Source organism: Pyrgilauda ruficollis, unplaced genomic scaffold (genome assembly GCF_017590135.1).
Source record: "Pyrgilauda ruficollis isolate IOZ18807 unplaced genomic scaffold, ASM1759013v1 scaffold31, whole genome shotgun sequence".
Classification (NCBI taxonomy): Eukaryota; Metazoa; Chordata; class Aves; order Passeriformes; family Passeridae; genus Pyrgilauda; species Pyrgilauda ruficollis.
Window position 1 is genome coordinate 2,211,234 of NW_024524489.1, and position 21,214 is coordinate 2,232,447.

The window sequence follows — 21,214 nt, forward strand, 5'->3', positions numbered from 1 at the left end:
CTCTGCACAGGTGGGTTTATTTAGATTCACACAGTGTGTATAATTAAAAAACAGATCAAAAAGCTTGTTGTTTTATTAACTTGTTTTTTTTTTTTTTTTTTTCTTTTGACTTCAATTTTTAAAGGTGTTTCTTGTACTTGTCCAGGGAACCAGTTTGATTCAGCGACTTATGTCAGTTGCTTATACATATGACAACTTGGCACCTAGGTACAATATCTTCTTATTTTTGTGATAAAGCTGATCGAGTGTGCGCATTTCATCGCTGCTTTAGTCAGGACCCCAGGGCTCTTCCAGCTGTGCTCCCCTTGACAGCCAGACAGACACTGAGCTCCAGAGGTGTGGACTTGCTTTTCTTAGTCACCTCCTGCAGTGGCAGAGAGGAGAGGGGTGAGGACTCTGTGGTCAGGGTGTAAGGCATGGATGTATAAACTATAAATGAGGTAAATTCTCACGCCAAAATCCCTTCTTCGTTTTCTCCAGAGCATTCTTAAATTCAAGGCAGCGTAAAGGAGAAATTAAAATAAATTCACTTTCATGTTGCTTAGTTGTCTGTCACTTTTGACTTATTTTTCCCATCCTGCTGATACTGAAGGCAAACTCTGACCTATTGGAGATTTTGGTCCTGTTGCCTTTTTGTCCTGAGAAAAGCAATTCTGTGTAAGGCTGCATTGTGGCAGGCAGACTGATGCTGGGGACGTCAGGTTTTTGCTGCATTGGTGTTGTAGAATTGATTCCAACTGATGGATAGTTGTTTTACCATCTTTTTAAAACATTGTTAAGGGCATTCAGAACATTTCCAGTATGCAAGTGTGCTTAACTTTGACCTCTAGTTGAGTTGCAGGAAAAATTTAAAAAAATTTTATATGCTATATTTTTGATTTCATAACCTTTTATTGTAATTAATGAAAATGGAAGTAAATAAATATAAACATTTAAAGTTTGCAAATGTTTATTCAGAGTGTGGTTCCTTTATGAGGAAAACTAGATTTCTTCTGTGTGGGTCAGTTATTAGCTCTGACATCTCTGTTTTGGATAAAATAAAGAAGGGGCTGTGGGTACTTCTCCTTGGCTTTTAATCTTGTAGTCAGTAAAGCTTTATGGGGGTGAGGAAGATTTTCATAGTTTTATTGTTGTTGCTATTTTTGAATACTGCAAGCAGTGAATCCTTTTAAGATGAATGATTTTCCAAGTGGTTGCTTAAGAGTATAACTGTGTTGTGCCTTGTGTGTACTTGTATTTCTGAGTGCTAATCTGGTATGTTCTGTGATAAAATTCAGATTATTTTCTCTTCTTCCCATCAGGGTGTTGAAGGCTCAGTCTGATCACAGGTCAAGGCATGAAGGTCAGTGCTGCAAAACAGCTGTGTCAGGAACTAATAACAGGGATGGCAAATTGGTGATAATTTATTATTTGGATTTATTCCACCATTGGAATGCTGGAAAATCATTTTACTCCAAGGAAATATCCCTGGTTTCTGAGTGAAATGCAGTCTGGGTTTTTTCCCCAATCTGGATTCAGGGTGAAATCTGGTCGTGGTTATTCCCCAAACCACTTTCCAGGGGAAATCCACTCCATGTTTTTCCTGCCCCCCCAATCTGGATTTTCTGTGCAATCCAGTCCAGGTTTTTCCCTGAGCCACTTCCCAGGAGAAATCCAGGTCCAGTTTTCCTTCAATCCCAGTTCCAGGTGAAATCCAGTCTGGTTTTCCTTCAGTCCTAATTCCAGGAGAAATCCTGTCAGGTTTTCTTTCAAGCCCAATTCCAGGTGAAATCCAGTTTCCCAGAGAATTCCTGTCTGGGTTTTTCCTGCTCCTGTTTCTGGCTGAAATCTCATTGAGGTTTTCCCAGTCCTCTTTCCCGGCTAAATCCCATCTGGATTTTCCCCCATTCCTGCTCCTACCCCTCATCCCCAAACTTTATCCAAGACTAGGAAAGGAGAAAATTCAGTTTTATTTCGGGAGTGAAGCTGGAGCAGTGGTTGGAAGCATCTTCTACTCAGTTTTTCAGCTGCTTCCCTCTTGCCAAAACATTTCTTATTGGGCTTGTGGCAGAAATTCCATGTGAGAATTTTCAGCTCAGGTTGCATCAATGAGGAGAGCAGCAAATTCAGACAAGTCCCACACTGCAGTTTATCCTGCAGTAATAACCAATGGCAGAGGTATGCAGGCAGGATCCTATCAAAATGTAACACTTTGCAAAAAAGAAAATAGGAAATTCAGGTGGAGGTCAAGTGGAAGATGAGGGGGTTACCAAGAATAAACTGTGGTTGCACCTGTAAAATTAAATTTAGACCCTATTCTAAAATCAGCTTTTTAAAAATTTTCCACGAGGAAAAGCTTCATTGTCAAAACAGGTGGGGTCCTATCCCATAAAAAGCTGTTCTGGGCACCCTTGGACACATCTGTAATTGGGTATTCAGGCCTTGTTTACTAGAAATAAATCCCAGTAGATATTGGCCCAAGAAATTGCTGCCATTCATGTGATAGGTCTGTGCTTGGGCTCTTGCTGCTGGCAGTCTCTCTCCTAAATAATGAAAGATGAAGAACAGTTTCTCTGTTGATTATTCCTTCCAAAAATGGGGTATTTGAAAGTGTAGTCCTGGAAAGCATGCTGGCCTTATTACCAGAGGAAAGGTGACACTGGATGGAGTCTGAAGCACTGCAAAATTCTCATTCTAATTTCATTGCAAAGACACTACCTGAGAATTTCCAAAGTTACTTGGGGGCTGCAGGATGATTGCAATGGAACTTCTGTTTGAGGCAACACAGACATGGCCACAGGAATCAGTACAAAACACAAATAAATGTGAAGATGTGTTGCAAAGCACAAGCTCACAGGTCAAGTAGAGATTTAGGAAAATACTGTGCCCCTCACTGGTAATATTTAATCTAATTGGATGGTCATCATCAGTACAGTGGTCAATATTTAATCAACATGTTGGTGAAACTCTGAGGTTTTCTGTATCCTAAGTGACAAGAAATGTTTTTCTTTCCTGTTATTGTGACTGAAATAAATGTCATTTTGGGCTGAAGAAGCCTTTGCTGTGCTTACAGTGGGGTTTCTCCCCCTCTTGCAGTCACTCACTATTCCATGTGGCTCTTGGTGAGCTGGGCTCACTGCTGCTCCTTGGTGAAATCCAGTCTGGCTGACAGTGACCATTTGCAAGACTGGCTCAAGAAACTCACCCTGCTTATTCCAGAGGTATGGTAATGGGGAGCTTGCTGCATTCCTAATTAGTGTCATTACCTTTGGGCTGCCATTCCATCCAGAACAAGTGTTTTCCTGCTAAAAGTGGCAAGATGTGCTTCAGTTCCTTGCAGTGCTGGGTAAGAAGTGATCACTGCAAGGTGGCACCTGTGCTCAGTGGCAAACCAAGTTTTAAACTCTCACCTTTCTCCTTGGCTTCTGTTTGAATTCATTTTTTCATTGTCATTTGTTGAAATTTCTGGGTAATTTGTTGAAATTTCTGGGTGATGCCACCTGACTTGAATTAGCTGAAATGTATTCCCCATTGTGGTTTTTTTTGCATTATTAGAATTTTTTTTTACTATTTATTTTTCTATATTAGAATCACAGAATGAGGTGAATGAGAATTGATACAAAAATCTTTGTCACGACCAAAGATTGGTTTAGCTTTAATTAATTTTTTTGCTAAAGCTGGACCAAATTTTTACTAAAGCTAGACTAATGTTTTACTAAAGCTAGACTGAAGATGGTCTACAGGCTTCAATGGACTAAAGGCTTAAAAATTGCATCAATTATATTCACAGTAGAATTTTCTGTATTTGCTGGTGATCACTTAAAGGTGCAAGGTGGACGTGATGGGATAATTCTTATCTGTTGTTTTATTACTCAAGCACAGAAAAAGCTTACAGCCTGGCTCCACTTAAAATCCCTGGAAATGAGAGAGTGCAAACTTCCAAAGCTTCATTACACTGTGGATATTTTTCTTAATAAAAGGAAGAAGAAAATAGATTTTCTAGTGAAATTAAATTAATTAGTACTTATGAAAGAGCGAGGGTAAATTCAGGATTCACATAGATTTCCTTCATTTGCCTGATGTGATATTTTCTATTCTAGTCACTGCAATCATTCCCATGGAAAATACATAACTTGAGACACAGGGCACAAAGAATCTTTTTAATTACAATAGTATAATTTGCATTTTTCTGTAAGCAGTTTAAATGCACCTTATTTGTAATCCCCGTTTTAGAAAGACACATTCAACCCTGATAACCTCTTAGATATTATGAGAGGAATTTATGTACCTACGAAAGAAAAACATACAAAAGAAAAAAATCTTCCAAAGAATGTTTGTAATCAAGTAATTTCATTATTTTTCCTAGACTGCAGTTCGCCACGAGTCCTGCAATGGTTTGTACAAATTGTCTCTCTCTGGCCTGGATGGGGGAGACTCAATCAATCGCTCCTTTCTGCTGCTGGCTGCATCAACCTTGTTAAAATTTCTCCCTGATGCTCAAGCTCTGAAACCAATTAGGGTAAGAATTTGAGAACTGATAAGGCTTTCTCAAAAAGAAATTTCAAATTAATATAAAAAAGTAAAAAATTTAAAATTAATATTAAAAAGTAAAAAAAAAAAATCTTAAAAAGTAAAGAATAAAAATATAAAAGTATATAATTTAATATAATATAGAATTTTACTTATTATATAATATAGATACATAAAATATAAAAACTAAACATGGTAGGACATTATTGTTGTGTCTGACATACTGTTTCAGATACACAGAGATACGAAGACTTCTGCTTTAGATGTTTCCAGAAACTTTCCAAAAATGGTGAAACTGTGGCACTGCAGTAATTTACAGCTTGGCTGTGCCTGGAGAAATGCAATACAGCTTTTGGGAAGTGCTCTTGTTCTTAAATTTCAGTGTTCACATACACAGATATTTTAAAAAATATTTAAAATAAAACAATCTACTGATCATTTTGCAATATTTATCTGTTTTTCAGGAGAGTTTAAAATTAGAAATGTATTTAGTAGTTGAAATCAGCCCAAGTTTTTCATGTTTTGTCTAGTCTAATCCTGAATATTTTTGTGATTTGCAGTGGGTGGGATGAATTCCACACTATTCTACAAATCTTTTACAGGTCTGGCAGAACATCCTGACAATTTTTCAAGAAAATTAATAAATATTGTAGAAGAAAAACAGAGCACACACTGTTACCATTGTAAAATACATTGTTCTTATACTTACCTTAGAGGCTTGAAGAAAGCAATTCTCTTGTAACACAGTTACTGGCTTCACTGTGCTTTTTTAATACAGTTATTTTGGCTTCTACTTCAGAACAAAAGCAATTTCTTTCCACAGATAGAGGATTATGAAGAGGAAACTGTGCTGCGACCTGGTTGTAAGGAGTATTTTTGGCTGCTGTGCAAACTGATTGATAACATTCATGTCAAAGATGCAAGTCAGGTAGGTTTGCCTGGCATTCTTACCAACGTTTATTGCTTTTAATTTTTGTCTTCAGACATTTTTTCTTAAGCTCTGATGGACTGCTGTGAGCAGCTCTTGGATGTTTTCCATCTCTCAGTTTACTCTGATGTGTATTTAGTAGCTCTTGGAAGCTTCAGGTAGTGACTCTGTAGGGTCAAGAAAGGGGGGTTGTTGTAACACACAAAGTGAACTTAGTTGAAGGTCACAGACATGGGAACAGTGTAATTATCTGTGGTAATTACACTGTTGATAGTTCCAGTGTTTTCCAAGGAGGAGCTAATCAAGTATTTGATTAAAGCTGAAAGAGTTAAATTCAGTTAACAGCCACTTAGCATAAATCAGAAAACTTACCTTAGAGCGTGCCTGAAAATGAGTTTTAATTATCTCTGTTTTTCTGTGTGCTGTAATAACATTTCCTCCAAAAGAAGTCCATAATTCTTTCCCATTTGTATTCCATTTTCTTTATTTTGAATCAGACAACCCTGCTTGATTTGGATGCACTGGCCAGGCACCTTGCTGACTGCATTCGGAGGTGAGCTTTGCAATGTCCCCAGCAGTGTCCCTTGGAATTTGCACTGGGTTCATTGTTAGTGGGGCAGAGCTGTGACATTCCTTCTCTCCCTGTGTGTGCATATCCAGCAGGGAAATCCTGGACCATCAGGATGGGAACGTAGAGGATGATGGGCTCACAGGACTGCTGCGCCTTGCCACCAGTGTTATTAAGCACAAACCACCTTTCAAGTTCTCTCGGGAAGGCCAGGTGAGGAGGGCACTGCAGGACCACTGAGAGATCAAAGTAGTGCCTTTTTCACCACATTTTAATTGCAGGGCTCAGTATGTGAAAGTTTGTCATATTTCTAGCCTTAGGATGATGGACAAACCCACACATATTCCTTTATTGACAAGGAGCACATATAATTCCTTCCCTTTCTGTCTAATTCCAGGATAGAATTCTTCCATCCCTGAAGTTTTATTTATTTTCATTTATTGTCTTTAAATGTTTTTACTGTTGATCAGCATTAACTGGTTTAAGTCCTTAACAACAGCTGACTTTGACCAGATCCTGGGCAGTCTGATCTAAAATTAACAGTTAAAGTTCCACACCTGTGCAGTGGCAGAGATCTGTTATAAGATTATTACATTCCACCTGTGCTTGTAAGGTGCAAAAGTGGTGAAGCAGGGAAAGTTTGCTAAAAAACTATTTTATTTATCCTAAAACTGTTTATTTATATTAAAACTGTTTTGTTTCTATTAAAACTATTTATTTTATCTTTGAGAACTGCATTGTCTTAAAAAAAGGGTAAATTGTGTGTAAAAACAACTTCAGATTGATTCTTTTTCTGTAGGCTCTACAGAACTTATTATTTGGCCTTTTCAGCTGAAGAATAGGCCCTGGTGCCTAATGATGTTGTTTTTCTCTTGTCTGTTTATTCTGTTGCCATAAAACAGCCCTGAAGGTAATTTGATTGTCCAAATGTGACATTGCTGACAGCATTTGAAAAGACTGCTTCTGTTGTTCTACTGGATAAGTGTATTTAACTTAGGGAGAGCTTGCAGATTAAATTAGAGTAAGAATTCAGTTCACAGAATGCAGTGTGGAGGAGGATGTGGAAATTAAAATAGAGGTGTGCAAAGGTCAGGTTTTTGTAGCTTGGATGTATGGAAAGCTTAAGAAAAGCTTGAGAAACTAGTCCTAAAAGTTACTGAAAATCCATGTCTGGTTTGTCAAGTTATCAATCATAAAACCAATCATACTTTATTATTCTTTTCTAATTGGCATGTTCCTCTTTAGACTGTAATACAGTTACGTTGGACTTTATGCAGTGTAAGTTGTTGACATTTGTGATTCAGAACTTGTATTCAGGTCAGAAAGTTCTGCATGATAGAGGTCCACAAAGTCTCAGAAGTTCCTAGAAAATTTCTGATATGATTCATGTTTTAAGAATACATTCAGGCTGCTCAGTGTGCCAATTTAACTGTTTTCCAGGAGTTTCTGAGGGACATCTTCAACCTCCTGTTCTTGCTGCCCAGTCTGAAGGACAGACAACAGCCCAAGTGCAAGTCCCACTCCTCCAGGGCTGCTGCTTATGACTTGCTGGTGGAAATGGTGAAAGGCTCAGTGGAGAACTACAGGCTGCTCCACAACTGGGTCATGGCACAGCACATGCAGTGTAAGAGCCTTGGGAGTGTTTTGTGGCCACTAACTCTGCTCTGGGAATTCCACTTCATAGCTCTGCTGTTTGTCCCATCACCTGGAGTAGTGTCACACCAGTGTTGGCATCTTTTGCTCACTTACCAAATGAAATCCCATAATAATTTCCATATCACCTGTTTTTAAATATTAGTATTTAGAATGTGTGGTCCTCTTAAATGACAGGTACACACAGGTAACACTAGATTTTACACGTTTCATCCTCTTGTGCTGGATTTTCATTTCCCTTTTTCCTTTCTAACATGACCCATGAAATATTTATACATAAACCAAAGTGTAGAAACCACATGGAGGTACTGGAGTTCTGAGCAGCCCTCTCATGTTTTCAGAGCCTCTGGTATCATTGCAGTTGACTTCAGTCTGTACCCAGGTATCTGCATAAAGCAGTTTTGCTGTGCCTCTTGGCTTCTATGCTTCCTGCCTTTTGGAGCCACAGTTCCTATGTATAATATGGAAATCACCAATATTTCAAGCTAGTTAATATTTTATCTTTGGTTTGCAAATCCTCATTATGCATTTTTAGCTTTAGCTAGATTTCCTTTCAAATGCCCAGTTTAAATTTCTCTAACCTGAGGTTCTGTAATTTATTATAATCTGTGCAATTGATTTTTAGTGCCTTAAAATTCAGCAAGCAAAAGAGAAAACTGATCATAATAATGCTTTGTGTTCTATTCTCTTATGCCTGGGGCCTTCCAAGGTCTCCTGTGCTCAGAAGAAATATTATGAAGAACATATTTTATGAAAATATTGGATATTTATGTTTGCTATGAGCACATTATCTGCTGCTGAGGTTGCCTCTGTCTCTCCAGGTGCAATCATTTGTTTTTAACAATCAGTGTTTTCCTCACTCCAAATCTCAGTAATTCCTCTGTAACATTTACCACAGTTGTTGCTTTCTTCCAAACACTCTTCCCTGGATTTTGTTCATCCCAAGTTCTCCAGAACTCTCTGCTCTGTGCTCCTGCTCCATATCCAGCATTTCTCATTTGCATGAATGTTAATTTTATTACACCTGGCTATTATAGTGTAATATTACAGTGCTGTTGTTTCTGTGATGTGCACCCGATACAGAACTTGTGATACTTCATTTGTTTAAGAGCTTGTTATTCCATTGTTGTGATCCAAAGATTGTTGAAACTGGACTTTTCCCCTTTGTTATCCCTTTAATCTTACTAGTCTTCAAAAACCTTAGTCTTAAGCCTATCCCTCCATCCTTCTTTGGAGAAACATGAAGGGAAATATTAGAAATTTCCATCCTGGCTTTAGTATTAAATGTGTTTTCTTGGCACACAGTTCATTCAGGTTGGTCTCGCTGAAGAGTGGATTTAGGTATCTTCAGTTGTTCATAAAATTTCTTGCAATATTTTTGAGTTTTGCTTCTTTAAAGACTGATAAAACCCTTCAGTTCAAAGAGGAGGTGCTTCACTTTCCAGCAAGTTAAAGATCATGTCTGGTGTTATCACTGGAGCAGGATCATCGGCAGAAGGTTGAATATAAAGAAATGCATGGTCATTCTGAGAGGAAAAAATTCAGCTTTAGTTTGCTTAAAATAGAATGTGAACATTGCAAGTTTGGTTTCAAGTTTCCCCATGTCTTCCTGAGAAAAAGCTGGTTTCTATAACAACAGTGAGGAATAAAGAAGATCGACATCAACGAGCCTCAAATTTGCCTTTCTAGTTAAGATCCATATGGAGAAGGAAAAATTTTATTACACAAATGAAGTCAGTCACTTAAAAAATCCCAGGGTGGGGAACACAAGGTCATCCTGAGAAAGTCCTTGTCAAATTCCTGAATGCTCTCTGTCAGATGGAAGGAGGTGGAAGATCCTCCCAGCTGCTCTGTGAAGTACAGAGGAGTCAACTGATTGCTTTGCAATTAGAGCTTGATGAGCTCTAGGCTGGCAGAGATGCTGAGTCCTTAACATCAGAAGGGGTGAATTAGGATGCTGTCATTTAGGGATTGCAGTTAAGGGAGGGAATTTTGGATTACTCTGCCAGCCTAATGACCTCCTTTAGGAGGTGAAATGTGCAGGGGAGCTTTGTTTCAACTGGCTGACCAGCCCAGGTAACCTGAGGTCACACCACTGAGGTTTGCTGAAACAGGAGAATTAAAGCTCTTTTCTTCCCTCCTTGGAGCTTCAGGGCTAATAGTTGTTTTGGTGCCAATGCCAAAATGAAGATTACAACTATTATTTGTTGTGCAACAGAAAATCTTGAGCGTCTGGTCTCTGAAGATGTGAGGATGCCAAATATTTCCTGAATTTCTGTCTGATAGTGTGGATTGAGAAGAATCCCTAATGAGTCTTTCATCTGTGACAAAATAATTGAGGATTTAAAGTTTAAGTCTTGAACCCCACATAGCTTTTATGGATTGTAAAATAAATCCAGACTATTTTTGGGGATTCTTTTTCCTCTTTATCTGAACATATACTTGAGCAGAGGTACTGAATTATTTGTGGGACACACTGTGATTTCAGAGAGTGACATCTTTGGGGATGAATAGCAAAGCTGGATGCATTGCAAGGGTTTGTGTCCAGCTTCTTGGATACCAAGGAAGATTGTCTAAGCTGGTTACCATCTTCCTGACTGGCAGATGAGAAGATCTTTCCCATTCTTCTGATTTCTTGGCAGTCATATCAGAACAAGGCTCATGAAAGAGTCACTCAGCCCTGCCAAACTTGTCTGATGCCTCCCTGTGTAAGAAATCCATCCCTGCATCTGTTGTGAAATTCAGAGGAATAGAAAGCTTAGAGGAAAAGAAAATAGCTATTTCAGTCTGATTCACTTGACATTTGGAGAGCACAGAGAGCCCCTTGCAGCCCAAAGTGGTGTTGCAGGAGGTTTTAAAGATTTTCCTGAGGAATATATAATCCATTTTCCTAAAGATCAGGCACAGTCTGGCTCCTGCCTCTAAATGTACAGTGCATAACCAGTGACATTTTACTAGTGTGAACATCAAGCTTTTCATTGTATTTGTATTTTTGCAAATTGCACTCTGAATTTACTGTTTTCCCTCTGTGTGATTGCTGCTTTTCACAGCTTCCCATGCACCTTACAAGTGGGATTATTGGCCCCACGATGACGTTCGTGCTGAGTGCAGGTTTGTGGGTTTAACCAACCTTGGAGCCACGTGTTACTTGGCCTCCACTATTCAGCAGTTGTACATGATCCCAGAGGCCAGACAAGCAATTTTCACTGCAAAGGTGAGTGGGGGGGGGCTTGGATAGAAATTCACATTCAGAATCCGTGCAAATACTGAAAAAAATACAGATTTGCTTCTAACACTTACATCTAGATACAGAATATTTCTTCAGGGTTTAGTCTGCTTTTTGTGTAGTTGGATGCTTTTGCTGGTGTCTGAAGTGAAGAGATTTTTTCCTTAAATATTTAATGTAGGTCCTTAAGGTGGCATTGAAATAAAATGTTCTAAAAGTCATATTTCTGTTGCTTTCAAGTAGCTTGATTCAGGTTTGGGTTTATGTGAATTGTCTGTTGTTTCTGAACTGCTGATTTGTCATTTTGTTAAGAAATGTTTTTTCATGAATGTTTATCAAGTCCCAGAGCAGTTATCTCGAGCTACCAGAAGTGCAGCAGGTCCTGTAAATTATCACACTTTGGTTGACATCCAGAAATGCAATGTTATCACTTTTATCTCTTTATTGTAAGAGAGAAAGCATCATTTTGGTCCCTGACATCACAGGGCACACAGAATGTGTGTCACCCTAATTGGCAGTGACCTCATCATCTTCTGTCATTGTTCATTGCTGGTACTTGCCATGTAACTTCTGGATTTGCCATTTATAAATGTAAATAAAAAGCTAAATAAGAGAAGCTGCTGATCTGCACAGGAAATGCGTTATGGAGAGGGCTGTTCAGAGCCCTCACAACATCTGTGAATGAAAAAAAAATCTTCCAAAACCACTAATACTTTCTAATATTTCCCCAAAAGCTCCTACCTGCAATAAATTTTTAGAAAATGGAGTTATTTTATTCTCAGGTTACAAAAAAAGTGTAAAATAAGTATAAAAATTCTAAATAGAAAATAACAGACTGTGTGTTCCTGTACACAGTCATTTTTCTTAATGGCCCATAATAAAGTAATTGGGCTTTTATTTGGATGTTACATCTTTTTAATGTATGTTTTTGGAAAGTAATAAGCAAAAAGATCAAGTCTTCTTTTATTAATTTCTGATAGTATTCAGAAGATATGAAACACAAGACCACTCTGCTGGAACTCCAGAAGATGTTTACATACCTAATGGTAGGTGTGAAAGAGGGTGTTTTAGAAAGTGTCCTATTTTAGAGGTTCTTTGTACATAGTTCAATAAATTGTAAAGGTGTTGGGGAGGTGGAGTTTCCCTGGTGATAAAATAAAATACATTCTTCTTATTCATTGCATTTTCCTTGCTCCAGTATTTAAAGATTAGTCCATTGAAATGCAGCAAAATGTTGAGTTCCAGGACCAAACAAAATTGAAGCACTTGCCAGGTGTTCACTGCTGTTAAAACACTGAAAAAATTCTGAAATAATGAAAAAACCTGAGGAGAGTTGAATGTCTTGACAATGGTTTTGTGTAAGAAATTCACAATCACTTTGAAGACAGATGGGGAAAAAAATCTTGACTTGTAATGCCTCCCATGAATCATAGAAATTATTAAATTGGGTGTTCACTTAAGCAGAAAAAAATAGAGGAACAGAAAGTCATAGCAGGACTTACCATCATTTAAATCTTGAAGAAAGACTTTTTTCTAAAAAAAGGCAATATTTACAGGAGGTGCTGTCTTGCTGTACATCCTTAAAAGAGATCAGAGTGAGTGAGTCCTGCATTCCCAGTGTGCAAGGCAGTGGAATGGGGATGGATTCTAAAGAATTGCTTTATGCTGCACATTCTTTTCTCTGGCTAAACACATCCTGTTGAAAACTAGATGAAAACATAGAGGAGTCTGAATGAGAATTGAGCACTTGGCAAGATTTAAGTCAGCAATGTCCAGAAATACATAAATACAAGCTGATGTTCTCACATTTTATTTTGTGTCTCAACAGATATGCAGAAATTGCACGTGTCACATCTTCAGCCAAGATATTTTATTTTAATGATTTATTTTATGAAGTATTTCCTAAATATTTTAATACTTTTTTACTAATGATATGTTACTCACTGGTAGCATGATAATGGTTATCAATTAGTTAAAAACTGCTTTGCATTTCAGCAGAAACATTTAAACATTTTGGAAATTATCCTGCCTAATAAGCATATTGTATGTAAAAGATGTCTTTTTTAAAACAGATATTCATATATGTGTGTGTGGTACATCAGTGTAACTTGAAAAGAAAAAGATTGGGGTTGATTTGGTTTTGTTTGGTGTCTTTTATCCAAAGGAAAGTGAATGTAAGGCCTACAACCCAAGGCCTTTCTGTAAAACCTACACCATGGATAAGCAGCCCTTGAACACTGGAGAGCAGAAAGACATGACTGAGTTCTTCACTGACCTAATAACAAAAATAGAAGAAATGTCTCCAGAACTGGTGAGTTATTAAGAGGGAGCAAAAGGGAGCTTGAGAACTTAGGGATTTGCTCAGATTGCCTTGACAAATGTATTTATTCTTTCATTCACAGAAAAACACAGTGAAAAGTTTGTTTGGAGGTGTTATCACAAACAATGTCGTTTCTTTGGTAAGTGCTCCTTCTCTAGCCTGATCTTTTAAAGATAATTATTTCTTAACTTCTCAAAAAAAAAAAAAGAAAGTGATTGCATTGTTTTTCTCTTGCCTTTGTTCAGGACTGTGAGCATGTGAGTCAGACAGCTGAGGAGTTCTACACAGTGAGGTGCCAGGTGGCAGACATGAAGAATATTTATGTAAGTAATGCCAGGCTGAGATGAGTCTCAGATCTCAGCTACAAAGGGCATAAAACACTGCCACACACTTGAAGATGTCAGTGCTTTTTATCTGCACTCCAGTTTTGGGGTGTTCTGAGGTTGATATTATGAGGTGATTTAGTTTCAGCTTTTCACTGCTGTGTGCCATCAGCTGGAGCCAACAATAGCCATTGGCTGTTGTTTTACAGTCAGTAATCCCTATTTACTTGTTTTAACCATGCTGTGGTCATTTTATATAGGAACTGTAAATGTCAAAAGATTCAACATTTGCAAGTACTACTGCTTATGAAGTTAATTTAAAGCTTTCTCAAGCTTTTTAAACAACCATTATTCCCACAGTTGAAATTTGAATTTAACAGATTTGAGTTCTTGGAGACAGCTTGGAATATTGAGTACCATTTTTAAGAGTTGGTTCCTTAATTCTGTATGTGGGTTAGGAACTGTTTTTCCTGTCAAGCTCTTCTCTTAGTTCAGGTGTGTGCTCTTCTGTAAAAAATGTTGGGGCTTTATTTTCATAACTTATGGAAATGTTAATCAAACTCAGAGTAAGATTGAAAGGGAGGAGTTTGGAAAGCAGGCCATGTAAGCACAAGATATAAACATCCAAGATAAATGTAAACTCCTTTTTTGTTTTTTTTTTTCCATGTAGGAATCTCTTGATGAAGTAACTATTAAAGATACCTTGGAAGGTGACAACATGTACACGTGTTCTCACTGTGGGAAGAAAGTGCGGGCTGAGAAAAGGTGTGGCCAAGAAGAAATAAATATTCCTGGTGTTTCTGTTTAGTAAATCCCTGCAATTCCGTTTGGAATAACAGTGATCCTTTAGGTGGAACAGGACTGCTCTTCATTCAGTTTATATCATGTAGGCCTGTAAGGATCCTGTTTAGTAAATCCCTGGAATTCCATTTGGAATAACAGTGATCCTTTAGGTGGAACAGCACTGCTCTTTGATTCAGTTTATATCTTGTAGGCCTGTAAGGATTCCTGTGCAAAGCAGAAATTAGAAGGAAATCAAATTTCCAAAACAGAGAATCCAAAGTATCTTAGCAAAAGACACAGAAAAATGTTCATGACCTTTTTTAATTAAAAAAACCCCAGAAATTAGCACCTTTGGAGACATTTGTCCTGGATTTAAATACTAAATGCTTTCAGAGGTTGGTTGGTTGCTCATTATGCAGGATAATTGCTTAGGTTTCATGTCACCCTGAATTTCTTAATTAAAATTTGTAGCTTTAAAAATGTTTCCATGTTTTTCAAAGTCTGCTTATAAAGAGAAAGTAAATTAAAATTTTATGTTGTCTTGTTATTGCAGCTAAGAAATTCCTTTGTTAGAGTTGGAAAACCTTGTTGTTTTAAATGACATGGGTGAGAGAGTAACTTACTTGGAAGTCATTATTGCAGATTTTATGAGATTTAATGCAGGAGATGTTCTGCCTCTGTCTTTTGGAAGATGGTAACTCCCTGCAGTGAGGGGATTTGCATTGTTGAGTTCATTCATGGCTTATTTTATGATACTGTTTTAGAAAGCTGGTTCCTGCCATGTGAGTAAATTTGCTGTTTGTTCCAAGGTACAGTGACAGCATAAACAGAATTGTTTAATGGGCTAAATTTGACCTCCCTGCTGCAGTCAGTCTGCCCTGCTCTGGGGCACTGTAAGAGCTGAATTTTATATTCATGTCTTAGCAACAGATCTCCAATGTTACACTTGAAATAAATGTTTAAAATCTCTGTGAAAATATAATTCACCCTCCTAAGCTTTTTAAAATCTTGTTTCTTTGTGATCCTTCAGGGCATGTTTTAAGAAACTACCTCGTATCTTAAGCTTCAACACCATGAGATATACATTTAATATGGTGACCATGATGAAGGAGAAAGTCAACACCCATTTTTCATTCCCTTTACGTTTGGACATGACACCCTACACTGAAGATTTCCTCATGGGGAAAAATGACAGGAAAGAAGGTAAAATGGATTGAGCTAGCTTTGGCTCTCTGTCTGTATTATGCACTGTGTATTTATTTGTGTATTCACCTCCTGTATACAGAACAGAAGCAAATAAAATCAAACATAGCTTTAATCAATCCGTATTCCCAAAGTCACAGACTGTATTTCACATAAGAAAAATGGCCAATTTTTGGTTTCAAATACTGTTTAATTTGAAATCATCTTATAGTTTTTTTTTGTAAAGATAGCTTTAATCAATCTGTATTCCCAAAGTCACAGACTGTATTTCACATAAAAAAATGGCCAATTTTTTGTTTCAAATACTGTTTAATTTGAATTAATCTTATAGTTTTTTTTGTAAATTATGAGAGGAATTGCAGATAATTACATCCAGTTTGTTGCTAATGTTGAAGTTTGGATGTTAGGAAATAACTGATTAAATATGGTATTGAATTCTTTCAGGTTTTAAGGAAGATGGTGGATATCTGAAGGAAACTGAGAGTTATGAGTATGACCTGATTGGTGTGACAGTTCACACAGGAACAGCAGATGGGGGGCATTACTACAGTTTTATCAGGGACATTGTCAATCCTCATGCTTACAAAAACAACAAGTGGTGAGCTGTGCCATTTATATTTCCATATTTTTAATAACTAAATCTTATTGGCTTTGTTAGGTGCAGTTATATAGGGGATACATCCTGTAGGCTCCTCTGGAAAGCACAGCTGTTGGAATTTGCTAGTTGTAAGGATATTGATTTATTGGCCTACAGATCAGTAGCCAGGAGGGTTTTGTGATCCCTCAGACACAGGGGTGGCAGGGAATGCTGTGCTGGCCTCACCACAGCCAGGGATTGCTTCCTGATGGGACTAGATTGGAATTATTGCAGCACAAAAGATTTCCTAGATTGTCCTTCCTGAAATCTGCTTGGTACCTTGGATGAGGATCCAGCTACATTTCTGGCTGGAGAATTTGGGTAAGGGGAGGGACATGGGCATGGGAAGGAGGAGGGAGACAGAACAAAGCAGGGCACACTCTGCCTGCTGTTTTTGGATGTGGTATCTCCATTTCTCACTGGAGCCCTGACATGGGAGACAAGGTTTCCTCTCTTCCTGTTCTGTAGAACAGCCAGAGCATTTCTGAAACAGAAGCAGCTCATGACCTAATCCCTGCTCCAGTGGGATCCCAGAGGTGCCTCCTTGTTTGGTGTTATTGGAAGGAAGTCACTTTGGGACCAGATTTTCATTTGCTGGGATCTAACCAAGACATGAGAAATGAATAGGAATGTTTCAATCTGAGGAGTCACTGGAGGGCTCCTGAGGCTTTATTTGCCCCTGGAGATGAGCAGCAGTTGGTTCAAAGTCTCCTCCTGCCTTGCAGGTACCTTTTCAATGATGCTGAAGTGAAACCCTTCGACTCTGCCCAGCTTGCTTCTGAATGTTTTGGTGGAGAAATGACTGTAAGTTGGGACTGCATTTTTGTCACGTTCAACTCTTCCAGTATCAGTTACAACCTGTTACAGCCCAGGTCTTTGTATGAGGCTTTAAAAGGAAGCTGTCAGAAGTACAGTACAGGTATTACTAATGAAGCAAAGTTAATTAGTGAAGTGTCTCTGCAAACAAGAGGTATTTCTTTACTAAATCTGGTTTTCATCAGGCCTTTTATTCAGGTATTAGAAAGTGAGTCTGGAGCTGATTTAGGAATCCTTGCTTGGGGTGGCTGCTTAGCTCAGACCATTGAAGGAATCATTACTTCAAGCTTAGGTGTATTCTGGGAAAAAAGGGGCATTTTGATCTTTGTCTATGCCTTATGTCACTGCCTGTGACATCAGCTGGAATATTTTTACACATTATTAATACAAACAACACTCAAATGTTCTCAGGTTGTGCCTGAATTGATCATTATTTATAGCTGTGTACATGATATAAAGCACATTATAGATAACACAGTATCTTACTAAAGCAGTCCTGGGCATGAGACAGCTTCTCTTGTCTGGGAAAGACAATATGCTGAAATAAAACAAAAAAATTCCTTTGTTTGGCACATAGATAAAATACCTCTAGATGCCTCTAAAGAAGAGGTGTCAGTGAGATGGATGAGCCAGGAAATTGCTTGGGATGGAGGTAGAGTATTGCATAGTAGCTTTGAAAATTCAAAGAGGCCAGAGAAGAAAAAAAGAATCAGGACTGCTTTGAGCAAGAGCTAAATTGTCAGCAACCCTCATAAATATTATGAAATAAATGTGCAAGTGAGCTGTCACAAGCTGTTAGAAACTAAAGCATTAAAAAACTTGTAATTAATGGTTTTGCTTTCTTCTTGACAGACAAAAACTTACGATTCTGTTACTGATAAGTTTATGGACTTCTCCTTTGAAAAGGTATTTCTCTTCCAAACCCTTGTTGTGTGATTATATTTCTGATTTCATGATTTCTCTCTCAAAGCAAAAATTATACAGATGTTTTTTTCTCCAAGACACACAGTGCTTACATGCTGTTTTATAAACGGATGGAGCCAGAGGAGGAAAATGGCAAAGACTACAAATTTGATGTTTCATCAGAATTGCTGGAGGTACAAGTTGATTTGTTTTAACACCAATTTTAAAACACTCTAGGAGGCTCTAAACACATCAGAAATCTGAATAAATATAGGAAAGCAAAAATAATTTAAATCACTAAGGTGGCAGTCCTTTCATTTCACTGTCCTCCTGAGGAGATGGTCATGGGATAGGAAGGGAATTAGGATTTATATTTTATGTGAATTTTTGATGTTTCCTCATTTCTGTCCTGTATATGCTATAAATCTCTTTTTGCCACCTGGAAAATTCAATGTCCCTGCTCCCTCTGGCCAGAAGTGTGGCATTTTTGGTTCTTAATTGAAAATGTCTCTTCATTCCTAGCCAGCAAATCAGATCATGCTTTTATCCTTCTTGGTCTTAAAAATATGAATAGGTTTTTATCGGAGTTAAATGTTTAAACTGTATTGCTGTGAAAATCACTATGAATTGATGTGATCAAAAACATCACTTCAGAGAGAGGAACAGGGGACATGGCAGAAATCCTGTTCTGGTTTAATGATGGAGGTTTTAGGAATTTATCAGTATTTAGGTCTTTAGGAATTTATCAGAAGTTCTCAGAGCTCATCAAGCTTTGGGTTAGACTTCAGCTGTGATTCTTTTTAAACTTGTTGTTCTCCAAATTTTAGCCTAAAACTGTGAATAATTGAGTTGTAAAAATGAGGCCACAGAAAGAGGAGGTTTGAAGCTCTGTTCTGCAGTCCCATGGCAGGCACAGCCAATACACACTAAAACACTGTAAGACAGTTTTGAACCAATTCTTTAAACTAAAGAAAGTGCTTTCAGAAATAGTTTTTCATACAGAAAAATTTTGTGGCTTTTAGCCTTGGAATCATTTAAATATTTTTAAAATCATGCTTAAGTAGTGAAGTAAACTGCTTTCTTGTATCTGATGGTAGCATTTTTTCTTCAGTGGATATGGCATGATAATATGCAGTTCCTTCAAGACAAGAACATTTTTGAACATACATATTTTGGGTAAGTTTTTCTTTTAAAATGTAATATTAATACTTCTTTTCTTCTTGCAGATTATCATTGTTTATTTTAATTAACAAATAAAATTACTGACTCTAGGTTTATGTGGCAGTTGTGTAGTAGCATCCCAAGTACACTACCAGATCCAAAAGCGGTTTCTCTGATGACAGCAAAGGTAAGGATTTCCAAAGAATCTCATCTTCTCTTAACTATTTCCTTGTTAATATTTTAATTCATGCATTCTAAATTAATGGTGCCATTTTTTTTTCCAGTTAAGCACTTCCTTTGTACTAGAGACATTTATTCATTCAAAGGAAAAGGTATTCAATTTACTTGTAAATTCTCATTAAGTAGCTGCATGAATCTAGTGAAAAGCAGATCTGTACTTTCCATTTTAAAAGTGGGATTTTGAACTGTAAAATTACTGTGTATGATGCAAAGTTAATGTTTAGAGTGTCATTTACCACATTTATAGTGAGCAGTGCACAGTGGAATATAATGTGTATGTAAAAATGTATAGACTGGTATTTTCTGTAGGTGCAATGTATTATTGATTCATACAATTTTTATTATTAATAATTCTTAAGATTTGGTGCTTTACTGAACCATTTAGAAATGTTTAAAGGTTGTGCTGGAATTCATTATTTGAAGTTACAGTTTTTCCTGTATTTCTTTTCACAGCCTACAATGCTTCAGTGGATTGAACTGTTAACAAAACAGTTTAATAACAGTCAGGCAGCTTGTGAAGTAAGTGACTTAGGAACTCAGCAAAGTACAAACCAACTTTCTATATATTGTTTAACTTTCCTGGAGGTTCGTATCCCTGGAATATTTTGGACTATGAACTGCTGTATTTAGTATATTTGTGCTCTGTGAGATGAAATTCATCCTCTCTGATTACTGCAGATCCTGGGGAATGACTTAGCTTTTATTTGCAGAAACCTCTGTTGAGACCACAGGCCAAAATCATTTTGTCACTGGAATAAGAGAGAGCCAGTGTCACAAACTCTTTATTTGATGAATTTTTACATAGTGACTTGTGTAATGAAGACTTGCTGAAATTAATTCACACAAGAGACATGGAAAGACAAAGAATTTGCTGTGGTCTTGCTGAAAGCAATTTTGAGATACTGAAGAAAAGTTTTGAAAGTGTTTCTGTGATAATGTAAATGTACAAGGAGCCTGGCAGGACTGTGTCCTGCCTTAAACTTTATTCAGTAGAAAGGAGTTAAATCCATTATGCTTTTATAAATTGATTCACAGTTGATAAATTATGTGACATTCAGTATTTGGGTGTACAGTTGTCTCAGTGGGGTGTAGTCCTGAGATGTCTGAGTGAAGACATTTAATGTAGTAAAGAATACTCAAATACAATTAAAAGTAAGAACAATGATTCTTCATTTTGAACTGTCTTTCCTTGTGACTCAAACAAAATTCTGGGAGTGAGAAGACTGAGCTGTGTTATTTGCTGAGTCTGACTTGGAATGAGTCATTCCCTGTTAGTTTTATACTTTCTGGGTCTCTGGAGGCCATGAGGCTTTTCCACTTGTTAAAATGCAAACGAGATCTAACTTGAGAAGCTCTGTTTAATCCTATCACTCTTCTACAAGATTCTTCAGGTTATGCTTTTTTGTAAGCATAGTTGTTATGCTGTTGACATCACTTTGCAGGTTAAGTGTGTTCTTCCAGGTAATTTTCTAATGGCATGCAGAGCACAGGGATGAGAAGATACCAGATATAAATTTATATTGCTGTTTACTGCTATTGATCTTTATTTCTTTATTCCTTCATGCACAGAAGACATTTTAGATTTCCCTTGGATTAAAACTTGCCTATTCCTTAATAATAGTAACATCGATTTCTCTTCAGACTTTAATATCATGCAAAAAAGAAGATTGGACTAGAGCAAGTGTGGAACAAAACTAACACAGTATGTATCTTCTGCAGTGGTTTTTGGATCGAATGGCTGATGATGATTGGTGGCCAATGCAGATTCTAATAAAGTGTCCCAATCAGATTGTGAGGCAGGTAAGAAAAGTTCCTTTCCAAGTCAGGTGACTGCTTGAGCTGTGAGCAGAAGCAGACAGTTCTGGGCTGTGATTCTGACAGTTTCAGTGAATACCTGTAATTGTCTGAAGATATTTGGCCACGGGAGTGTTACTGTTTGAAACA

At 37.4% G+C, this 21,214-nt stretch overlaps 1 protein-coding gene across 10 annotated transcripts in view; it reads left to right on the forward strand.

Moving 5' to 3' along the window:
* The window catches only part of USP34 (ubiquitin specific peptidase 34), a 112,014-nt gene that overhangs the window by 68,913 nt on the left and 21,887 nt on the right, over nt 1–21,214 (forward strand). For all 10 annotated transcript variants that reach the window (XM_041474106.1, XM_041474112.1, XM_041474111.1 and 7 more), the window contains exons 35-58: nt 125–207; nt 1,302–1,342; nt 3,076–3,200; nt 4,346–4,498; nt 5,333–5,437; nt 5,935–5,990; nt 6,098–6,218; nt 7,446–7,629; nt 10,709–10,872; nt 11,865–11,930; nt 13,049–13,195; nt 13,287–13,343; nt 13,450–13,527; nt 14,198–14,292; nt 15,341–15,513; nt 15,958–16,111; nt 16,876–16,954; nt 17,819–17,872; nt 17,968–18,063; nt 18,981–19,045; nt 19,142–19,217; nt 19,315–19,362; nt 19,724–19,789; nt 20,990–21,070. In XM_041474106.1, coding sequence (XP_041330040.1) covers nt 125–207; nt 1,302–1,342; nt 3,076–3,200; nt 4,346–4,498; nt 5,333–5,437; nt 5,935–5,990; nt 6,098–6,218; nt 7,446–7,629; nt 10,709–10,872; nt 11,865–11,930; nt 13,049–13,195; nt 13,287–13,343; nt 13,450–13,527; nt 14,198–14,292; nt 15,341–15,513; nt 15,958–16,111; nt 16,876–16,954; nt 17,819–17,872; nt 17,968–18,063; nt 18,981–19,045; nt 19,142–19,217; nt 19,315–19,362; nt 19,724–19,789; nt 20,990–21,070 — 2,367 coding nt within the window. The remainder of the gene's footprint in view (nt 1–124; nt 208–1,301; nt 1,343–3,075; nt 3,201–4,345; nt 4,499–5,332; nt 5,438–5,934; nt 5,991–6,097; nt 6,219–7,445; nt 7,630–10,708; nt 10,873–11,864; nt 11,931–13,048; nt 13,196–13,286; nt 13,344–13,449; nt 13,528–14,197; nt 14,293–15,340; nt 15,514–15,957; nt 16,112–16,875; nt 16,955–17,818; nt 17,873–17,967; nt 18,064–18,980; nt 19,046–19,141; nt 19,218–19,314; nt 19,363–19,723; nt 19,790–20,989; nt 21,071–21,214) is intronic.